General features: G+C 36.0%; 1 protein-coding gene across 1 annotated transcript; it reads left to right on the top strand.

The window, feature by feature from the left end:
- Positions 1-1,483: 1,483 nt before the first annotated feature.
- LOC140790946 (10 kDa chaperonin, mitochondrial-like) lies at positions 1,484-10,584 on the top strand. The gene is made up of 3 exons (XM_073141266.1): positions 1,484-2,537; positions 6,610-6,749; positions 10,307-10,584. The coding sequence occupies exons 1-3, from the start codon at positions 2,433-2,435 to the stop codon at positions 10,353-10,355; spliced, it is 294 nt and encodes a 97-aa protein (XP_072997367.1). The 5' UTR covers positions 1,484-2,432; the 3' UTR covers positions 10,356-10,584.
- The last annotated feature ends 513 nt before the right edge of the window (positions 10,585-11,097 follow it).

The raw sequence follows: 11,097 nt of genomic DNA, 5'->3' as shown, positions 1-11,097 counted from the left end.
AGCTTCAAATTTGATGTAATATAATTTCGATGTTTTAAATGTCTTTCGATGTTTTAAATGTCTTAAGGAGTGAAAAAGGGTAGCAACCAGGAGAGCTTTACGAGGTGAAGCTCCCGGACTGGCATAATGGCGACCGAGGTTGCTGACTGGCCAAATCGCTGACAAGGTCAAAAAGGGGAGAAACGAAAGAAAACACGATCCAACTCAAAATTAATTGAAATTAACCATAAGAGGGAGGGTAGAGCACTTACCGGTGAATTGGTTAGTGTCGACGACATGTTGGCGGTAACAATCTGATTCCAAAGAGTCACAATAAATTCGATCAAAATAATATAAATAACTTACAGATTACAAAATATAAAATTCTGAATAGTCGAGTCTAGTGTTGGACACTATACCGAATGGATGCACCAATTCGGGTCAAAAACTAATTTATGGTTACGGAAAAAATTAAAATTGGACTTGACCCGTGCGTGCGAACCGAGCCGAGCCGGGCGACGCGCGCGTGTGTGAGTTAAGTTGCATAGTAACCTTTACCCACAAAATAGGTACCCCTTTTGGGGCCCAAAGCCCATAAGAAGTTTGTTACTTATATACCATACTAACATTTCTCAAATATCCAATATGGTACTAAACTTCATTTTTCTTTATTTTCCATTGCCATGATACCTACTTTAGAGCCAATTTTCATTCACTTCTCTTCATGGATTTGACTAAGTGAATATTTGACAATAAAGTACACTTTGAGCTAAATTAATTCCACCATTAAACCATCATTAATAATATGTGGGCCCCACTTAAAACTTAGCTCAAAGTTAATAAAAATTCATGTCAAAAACATGAAATTACTAACACGACAAACCTCCACGGCGCTCTGGCGCTGCAAAAATCACAAGGGGTAACGACAGCTGTGGGCGGGGAGAAGAAAGAAGAATAAAAAGAAAAGAAGAGAAGAGGAAAGAAAAGAGAGCTTTACGAGGTGAAGCTCTCGGACCGGCATAATGGCGACCGAGGTTGCTGACTGGCCAAATCGCCGACAAGGTCAAAAAGGGGAGAAACGAAAGAAAACACGATCCGACTCAAAATTAATTGAAATTAACTATAAGAGGTCGACGACAAACCTCCACAGCGCTCTGGCACTGCAAAAACCACAAGGGGTAACGGCAGCTGTGGGTGGGGAGAAGGAAGAAGAATAAAAAGAAAAAAAAGGAAAAAAGAGAAGAGGAAAGAAAAGAGAGAGGGAGGTAGAAGGAAAGGGGCGCACGTGTGTGCCCTTAAGTTCAGTGCATGTGTCGGGCACATGCACGCCATTTTTTTAAAATCGGGTGTTACAATTAAACTCAACATTCAAACCATAAACTCATTTGGTTTGATTTAATAGATTCATGTAGTGAGTTATATTAGATCGGGTTCACCTAACTCATATGATTTGTGTCTAAGTGTGAGTCATATATAAGAGGGATTATGTGATCCAAATGTATAAATGGGTTGGTAAGTTTGTCTCTTATTTTTCACTTCTTGATACAGAGAAGAGAGGGATTTGGGGGGTTTCTCTCTGGGTCTTCTTGCTATCCAAGGTCTCCAAGCTTGGTTGGAGATGGTGTCTAAGACACTTTGGAAGCGAAAATTTGCTTAAGGGAGGTAGCAAGAAGGCTCCCTATTAGAACGTTGTATGCCCATGGTAGTACATAGGTGAAATCCTTCTATTTGAGTGAACCATGTACATTTTGTGCTGTGCTTATGCTTGTAAACTTTTCTCTTGTCTTTTCTAATTTCTTTACATATTTGCACGTCTTGGGCATGGTTATTTGCACGTCTTAGGCATGGGTTACTAGAGTCTAAGTATTTTGGTGTTAGAATTATCTTGATTCTAAGTAGTAAATAGAGAGGACTGATGAGCAGGACATCACTATTCTATCTCCTCTATTAAAATAAGATTCTTTGATCTTTTATTAGTTAGTGCAACCACAGACATACATCACAGGGCTATCTCATCCGGACGGGCAGTTGTGCCGTCCAACTGTGAAATCCATGCATGGGTCATCGAGTTTAAGGATAGGATTAGAATCTTTTACTTTGTGATGATGAGCTGTAGACATGTCATATACCAAATTGGCTTGAGCTAAAGTTGGATCAAAAACCCAAACCCGAACCTCTCAAAATTTAAATCCTATTCCAAGAACCTTCTAGACTAGACTAGAAAGAACCGTGGAGCACTTCGATACACACTGGTTCCACTTTCTGCCCCTCTTCAGAAATAGGCCCAACTAACGCAAGGTCGTAATTTCCTCCCAACGTTAGGGGTAATTCCGGAATTAGGTACCCCTCCAAAGCCCTCCATAAACCCTACCCCCCATTTCGTGCGAGAGAGGAAGCCATTTTGATCTCCCTTCCAATCTCCATTGCTCTTTTACTCTCCCAGCTGAATCGCGATGGCGAAGCGCTTGATCCCTACCTTGAATCGCATTCTCGTGGAGAAGATTGTGCCTCCTTCCAAGACCGCCACGGGTGTCTTGCTCCCCGAGAAGACCGCCAAGGTATCATTTTGCTCGAAAAGTTTGGATTTTTCTAATGCTTTAGATCAAAGATCATATGGATTTTTTGGATAATACTTGAGCCCTGTCAGATTTTTTAGTTTCCCGGCATCTTCTGTTTATTGCTGATGGTGCTGTGTATTTCCTTCTTCTGTTTTTATAGCTTTACTAGATTTTTGCACAAAAGGATGCGGCTTGTTTCTTACATTTGAGCTGTGGGGATTTGCTACTGTTTAATGAAAATTTAGATACGCCATACACGGTTCTTGTCCACACTTTTAATGGATTATTAATTTTTTTTTTGTTTGGCGTTTTCTGGAAGTGAGTTTGTGCAATATGGTGTTCTTCCTTATCGTTGGTTTTTATTTTTCCTTAGCTAGAGCAAGATTTTGCACTGTTTCTCCTGCTAAATTTTTTTTGATGGTTTATAGTTTCTGTCTTAGTTGAAGCTATCATGTGTATCTGGAATGTGTTCCATGGGTGTGAAGAAATGGATGTTATTTGACATGCCACTAATCAATACTCCAATCATTACTTTAATCTTTTGGATAGCCAATAGCTGTAGTGAGAACTGTGAATTCTTGTTGTTTTGTTTTCTTTCTCCGAATGAATGCGTTTGTTAGACCTGGGTCGTTATCTATGGATGTGTATTTGCTTCCCTTACTGCGGATGCTATTTGTATTTCCTTAATTTCCTGTCAGAAAAGCTCTTGACTCCACTAAACCTTTTCATGTTTCATTCTTAGACTCGTCTTCAAACTGCATCATCTTTCATTTTTTCTTTCTCCGTGTATACCCTTCCTAGCTTCATGCCTCCTTGTGCCACTTTAATGGCCATGCTGTATGTTTGATGACAAATTGAGTAAAATGCTGATGTTTCTTACAAAAAAAGGGCTTCTACGTTTTTGTAAATTCCAAAATTGCTGGATTGGTCTGCTTTAACATGTAGAGCTTTTACGCCTTATTTGATTTGAGGCTAAGCTTTGAACTCAATTAGTTAGTCTCATTTTTTAGTCTTGATTTTTTAGAATCTAAATTTGATTGGACGTGAAAATGATAAAAATGTGTTTAGTTACTGAACTAGTTTAGGGGTTCCTAAACTAGTTCAGGGAGAGTCCCTAAACTCAAAGCAAATAAGGCCTTAATAATTTGTCATATCCTTGGTTATTGACAATCCATACTTTTCAACCTTTAGCTTTTCTTGGGGTGATTAGTAGAACATTGTTATCACATCATCCTTGATGCTCTTGACTAGTTAATGATGCCCAATAAAAGAATTATTTTATTTTTTTCATGTATCAAACTATTCGCAAGGGCCAAATCTGTGGGAAAATTATTGGGTTAAATTATCTACAAAACTGTTAAAAAAGTTTCTTTCAGTTTGACTGACCAACTGATCTATTCTTTGACATTATTATGATTGCTAAGTTCTTTTGCATAGTAAGGATCTCATACAGATTGTCATAAAGGATCTCATACAGATTGTCATACTCAGATAGTGGGATTTTATGTTTGTGATTCTGCACTCTTCACACTTTCACAGTCTTCTTGATTCTTGAAAGGACCAGTATGCAATGTTCATCTCATTTTAGCATCCTTCGTATCTGGGGACATCAAAAGATTCAATTTGGTAGCATTACGTATTGTTGTTATCAAAATAAATAAAATCCTGAACTAAATTTATCATAGCTTAATGAATTGGTCTCTAGTATCACTTGATTCAGATTCTTCTTGCCTTTGATGCACTATTACATATTTTCCTTGTTATATCATGGTTCTTCAGTGATCATGGACCTCAATAAATTCTCAGACAGTAGCCTTTTGTTTCATCATTACGAAGATTAATGTAATCTTTAAGTATCCTCTCCTTGTTTAATTTTGGGTCATGAAGCATCATATGCTATCTTCTTTGCAGTTGAATTGCTGCTACATGTTGATCATAAACTTATTTTGATGTATACTATCTTGGTTACAACTGTTGCTCAAATGGACCAAGAAGTCATAATTTCTCCCTTCTCAAGTTAACGGTTCTGCGATTATTGAACTCACTAAATTCTATTGACCATTGCTTGATTGTTAGAAGAATTGAAGTTGATCCTCAAGTGCATTAATGAAATGCCATGATTGAAGGGGCCATTGGTGGCCATTGAGCCACCACGTTCCCTGCTCAACTTTTACCCAGTCACTAATTTTCTTTTGGGATGGGTGAGTCAATATGGAACCTTATATTGTGCCATATGACATGCTGCTCAGCATGGCTTTCCTTGCTTTTTAGTCCATTGCTTGCTTTTCAAACTCTTGTAAAGCAAGCATGTACTGCCAAGTGTCAATAAGCTGCTAGTAGATATTTAGTAAATATCCTACTTTTAGCATAATTTGTTTGTTACTAGTAAAGTCTCTGGAGTCTGGAAACATTGGTAATCATGTTATGTGCAGATAGGATCAATTTATGTTCATCAAGGAACTTATTTGTTTCCACTTCAGAGGGTATTGGAATATGGATAATAAAGAAGTCCATGAGTGAGATTCATAGCATGTAGATCTCAGATTTTTAAAATTTAGGCCAAATTTTAAGGAATAGTAGACTTCTTGAATGATGATTTATTTTATCAAAAGATAATCTCCTGGAATAGACGAATAGTAACATGTTATAAGTTTTAACAGGTTAGTAGTAATGTAGCATAGAGCTGAAAATATTTCAGTAGTAAAATATCTCATAAGTTTATCCTGTAGTGTAGAACCTACAAGGTAAAATGCTCATTAATGTTTTGTTTTTGGAAATTATAGTTCTAACTTCTTTTCTTTCGTGAGACTTCAAACACCCACCTAAATAATATCTTTTGGATGTTGGCTATGTTTATTAGGAGGAAACAGTTACGTAGAGTAAGCAATTTAGTTGGATTGGTTATAGTTTTTTGAGATATAATGATTAATTTTATTCTTTTGAGATGTCACACAATTGCCATATTTTCTGATTCTTTTTGCTCATGGCATTAAACTATGTTGTGTTATGTGAGATGTGCATCTCCATTTTTAGTTGTTCAATTGTTACAGGGTGTAGGGAAAAACTAAGGGAATTTGTTTTCAAAAGCTCAAAATACATGTGACTAGAGCAACTTTATTAGAATATCATACATAATTCCAAATATAGGATGGCTCCTATTTTGTCTGATATTGTTTACTTTTTGTATTGAAATAATCATGTGGTGCCAAGCTTTCTCTTGGTGAAGTAGAATAAAATCATAAATCAATACAAGCTCTTTGTCTTTCTGATAGGTTCTGATCCGACAGACCTCAAGCAATACCAAAGCAGTTTATTGCATAAAAGAGAAGAAATCAACAAACTCTAGCCCTCTGGCTACTACGGCCAACTTGTAAATAAAGAGAGAGAAGAAAATACTTTATTACTTGCCAAAGTCAAGTAAAGCAGTTTGTAAATAGTCTCCCAATCAAACTAATAACTTAAGGAGGGAAAACAACTCTAAACCAAACAAACTCTTAAAAGTAAACTAATTTAAATGAAAGTCCGCATCGTTGTTTTTTCAGATGGCTGGGAAGGTGTTCGAACGTATTGACAAACTTTACTCTCTATCTAAAACATTGTGATGCTGTTCAAATGGGCTGGAAAATTCAGCATACATTTAGAATGCCGGGCTGAAATCTCGTTTGTTCTGCATTGCCTCCTCCATCATCTATCTATTGTTGCCTTTAAATAAGTGCATTGGAATGGAGCAACTAGACCTCCATTCCAATCGCTTTCATCTGCTATTAGTTTCTCTGGTTATAGTACCTTCTATATTTTCTTCTGCAGGTGTTTCTTTTTGTGATTGCCAGGCTTAAAGTCAGCTTTTCCCTTTTTCTCTTTTGTTCATGCTGAGTGTCTTGTGAGTACTGAATGGTGCTAAAATTTATGTTACTTTTATTCTTTATAATTCTTGCTACTAGTTCTGTAGTTCATCTTATTGTGCAGAATTTGCAAAGATATCTTTCTTGCAACATTGCTAGAATTAGACCCTAGGCATATTGATATTGTTACTTTACTAACCAGTTTTGTCTTCATTTCTGAATTTTCCTAGCTGAACTCTGGGAAAGTTGTAGCAGTGGGTCCAGGTGCTCGTGATAGGGATGGGAAGCTAATTCCTGTTTCCGTGAAGGAGGGAGAAACTGTACTTCTACCTGAATATGGAGGGACTGAAGTAAAGCTTGGAGACAAAGAGTATGTTGAGCATTTGTTTGTTTCTGATACTATTTGCTTGATACGACTTTGCCCCAACTGTTTTGACATTTAGTTTTCTTGTTCTTTTGCTTCTATTAACACTATAGTGCTTGAGCGGGCTATATTATGTTGTGTTTTGAGATTCATCCAGAAATACCTTATTATGTGATATGATCTCATGTAGAGTTCCATCCTTTATGATGTTGATTTCTACTGTACTTAATTTTTTTCCCAATTACTTGAACATTTTGTGAATGATGATTATTCTGTTTCATCTGGACAATATATTGACATGAGTATGCTAGGGTTGCTTGAGTCCAACACAAATGTTACTGACATTTCCCTTTTCTTTTTTGGATAAGTGCTACTAACATTTCCTCACTAGATGGAAAACATCCTGAAAAATGAAAAATTTAGGTTAGAGATGGAGGTTCCTTTTATTTAGTTTTGTAAGTTAGTCATGGAATTGAAAGGCACTTTTGGTGGCCACCTTGGTGGGGCTGTCAAGGGGAAGGGGAAGGGGTAGGGGAATGAGAATTAGAAAGGGTGATGTTGAGTGATTTGATGGTTGAACAGAAGAACACATTTCTTGGTCATGCGAGATGAGTAGCTGGCCTAGGCCTAGCTATATGCTAGTGCTTTTATTCCTATGTTGCCCTTGGAGAAAACACCCTCACCTTCATCTTTAGTTACTGAGCTTGCCCTTGGAGAAGACAACCTCAACTTTATTGTCTAAGTGCTCGCTGAATAGTGTGAATCATGTAATGTAATAGTATAATTTAATTTGGTTAGTGTGAATTAATGTGAATTAGTCAAATAAAATTTAGATATAGTATATGTTATATTATGTATATATATTTAATTTTTTATATATTAAAAATATAAGACCATCTTAGGGCCTTCTGCCCAGATGCGGGGTGACCGCAATACACTGAAGTTAGTAGTACTAGGCGGTGGGGTGACCGCAATACACTGAAGTTAGTAGTACTAGGCGGTGGGGTGACTGCAATACACTGAAGTTAGTAACTTGTTTTAACTCTCCTTGATTTATGCTGTGTACTTGTTTGCCCTTTACATGATAAGAAAAACTAGCTAAGGTGCAGACAAGCTAATTTTTTATGATAGAAGATGAATTATTTGGAGGAATCATAGTGTAATTATGATTAATAGTTAACATCCATGAGAAAGTCCATGCGGGGGACCCATATACTCATGAAAAATCACACTCATGTGATAGGTGTAATACTGACTGGACTCCTTTTCCTTGAATAACTTTGATCTTTTTGAATGGTATTTGTTTTTTCTTTCCCTAATATATCATTTCATATGTTGAGAATTATGACATCTCCTTCATAACAAAGTCCATGAGGAGGACCCATATACTCATTAAGAATCACATGTAGCTCATTTGGTAGGTGTAGTAAACAATTGGATTACTTTTCCTTTGGATAACTTGATCAATTTAAATGATATTTGTTGATTTGTTCTTTCTTTCTCTGATGGGTCTTTCCTTATGATAATTTGTTCTTTCTTTCCCTAATAGGCCATTCCTCATTTCCCATCAATTAAAACATGCCATTATTTTCTTAATACTATTCAGGGATTCTCCTTGATCATTAACATTTTCTTTGTTTTTTTGAGAAAACTCCTTGATCATTAGCATTGACGCTCAAGCAATCATGGCATAGCTACTCCTCAAGCAATCATGGCATAAATTGGTAGTAATTTGTAGAGTTCGAACTTCTGCTATCCTAAGTTTGGGTGAGCACTGATTAACAGGGTTTTATCTAGATAATTTGGAACACACTTTATCTTAAGTGATATTTTCCAATGCATTGAAAAATATTTTTGGCAGCCACCTATGTGGCCGCCTTGGCAAAGTCGTGGACCTTATGTGGCCTAGCAGGGCAGCTGGGCTGCATTGTTAGGTTTTGGCAGCCCAAGAGAGAGGCCGTCTGATAAGCTATTAGTATTTTGGCAGCTCAAGGCTGTCTGATAAGCTATTATCTGATCGATGGCCCCATAAACTATTAGTTGAAGAAAAGAGCTTACTATAAACTATTACTTCATAATCCGGTGACTCCCTCGTGCTTATCGATGGATGGTGGTGGTTGTCGAAAAAATGGCTATGGTTAGTGGCCTCTATTTCTTTCACATACACACACACACACACACACTCCTTACCTATTGCTTCCTCCACCTTCATCTAACTCTTCCTCCGCATTGCCTCCACGATGTCCTCTACCACACCATCCTTTGCACATTAATTTGATTAGTGTGAATTAATGTTCAAACAATCGAGATTGGGATTAGGATTGGCCTTTCGAAGAAATGATACATATCATTATCAGTTGGATTGGTCGTATCGGCTACCTAAATTAAATTATTTTTTTTTTTAATTTTATAAATTCTAAATATGATTTAAAAATATGGAAAAACTTTTAAAAACTTAGAAAAATGATAAAAAATAAGAAAATAAAAATAGAAAATTGTAGTGCAGTGAAAACTAAAAAAAAAAAAAGAGATTAGAAAGCGAATGGAAGAAAACCAAAGAAAAGAAAGAAAAACTTTGGTATAGTGAAGAAGAAGAACAGAAAAGAAAAAGAGAGTGGAAGAAATAACAAGAGAAATAAAGAAATAAAATAAAAAAAATTATATATTAGAGTTTGTCGAAGGTCGTTGGATTTCGTTGGAGTTAGAGGGAGAGGGAGAGGGAGAGGGAGAGGGAGAGAGAGAGAGAGAGAGAGAGAGAGAGAGAGAGAGAGAGAGTCAATTGCGATCGGATTTGGCTGCTCCTACTAACCATGGTGTGAATTAGTGTTAATTAGTGGGGAATGTTACTAAGACTTACTGGGTTGATTATTTGATTTAGTATAATAGTGTGTAATCATGTTCTTTATATATTACATTTTACATACAGTAAAATATTAGTAATTAAAATTTCCAATGTAGTTCTTTTAATATATTACAATACTAGACCATGTATGCATCTGAATACTGTTTATGCACTACTGCCTGTATACTGTAGGTGTTTTCCAAAACATTGATATCCCCAATTGTTCTCATTTTGTTTTGACATGATCCTGTGCAGCGCAGCGCTCTGCATGTTCATTGATATGTTTAAATAGTAATTCTGTGCACCTCTCTTATCCGTGCTCTCCTTTCTCTCTATCATTTAAACGATTTCATCTTAACTGCAAATAAATAATATTCTACTATGAACAATATTTGAGATCCTGGAGTGGAGCACAGGAATCAGGAGAACTTCTCCCTGTCAATCATTATCAGATTCTAGCCTATACATGTTCTTACATATGGAATCATTTAACAACATAAACACATAAAAAAATTTATGTAACATACACGTGTGAAAATATATAAAACAGTTATTATTGTTCATGAGTTGATGAATTAGATCGTTGTACTCTTCTCTTGAATCCAGGATTCATTGAAAAAGCGTCCCATATACCTTTTGCTGACAGAGAACCCAGTTTGTCAACTAATTATCAGATATCCTTTTCTTCCCTGCTAACATTCCTTCTTTCTTCGCCATTCAGGTATCACTTGTTCAGAGATGATGACATATTAGGCACACTGCATGACTGATAGAAGTCCAGAGGATGAAACAGGATCGATGCTATTCGCGTTTTATCTGTAACTCTTTTTAGTTAGGTGATGTTTGACAGTGGGGTGATAGCAAAACTTCTGGGACAAATCCCTTAATGCTATCATTTTTTCAGTAATAACGTGGTGAAAAGAACTAATCTTATTGAGGAAATTGTTCATGCGAGTTGAGATTTTCTATCAATAGTGAGTTTGAACTGGTTTTAGTGAATCTCTTTCCCTTTTCTTTGTTGCATGTAAACTTTGTCAATTTCACTTGGCGTTTAGGTGTCACTTTTTCCAGTACTTTTTTCCTAATCATTTTACGTAGTTTTTCTGATCTGACTTGAGTCTGAAATTTCTTTTGTATGTGTGACAGTAGACGTAAGACTAATACTAGTTGTTAGGCCGAGTGCTGTGTATGTCTGGTTTGAATTTAATTTTTTGAGATTTGTACCTAATTGCCAATTTTTTTCTATTGAAATGTCATAATTGTCATTAAGCTCTTTGAAAAATGCCTACTGTCTAAATAATTACGAATTGCATTATAGAAAGATTATTGGCTTTATACAAGTTGTCTAGAAATGTTAAACACTATCTAGTGTTATTCGATGTTAGAAATAAATATTTAACATTTTGAAATTTGAAAGGGTCAATAACAAATGGATATTTTTAAAACTCATTTTTTATTGACTTAGTTATTTATTTTGATATTATATTGTTTTTTATCTCATTTTTCTGACAA

Source organism: Typha latifolia, chromosome 6 (genome assembly GCF_019914945.1).
Source record: "Typha latifolia isolate L0001 chromosome 6, TyphaL0001v2, whole genome shotgun sequence".
Classification (NCBI taxonomy): Eukaryota; Viridiplantae; Streptophyta; class Magnoliopsida; order Poales; family Typhaceae; genus Typha; species Typha latifolia.
This window is presented reverse-complemented; position numbering and strand designations above follow the sequence as displayed.

Excerpts from the sequence above, each read along its gene's own strand:
- LOC140790946 (XM_073141266.1), top strand. The coding sequence starts at position 2,433 with ATGGCGAAGCGCTTGATCCCTACCTTGAATCGCATTCTCGTGGAGAAG. Across the intron at positions 2,538-6,609 it reads TCCCCGAGAAGACCGCCAAG|CTGAACTCTGGGAAAGTTGT; the intron begins GTATCATTTTGC and ends GAATTTTCCTAG. Across the intron at positions 6,750-10,306 it reads GTAAAGCTTGGAGACAAAGA|GTATCACTTGTTCAGAGATG; the intron begins GTATGTTGAGCA and ends TTCGCCATTCAG.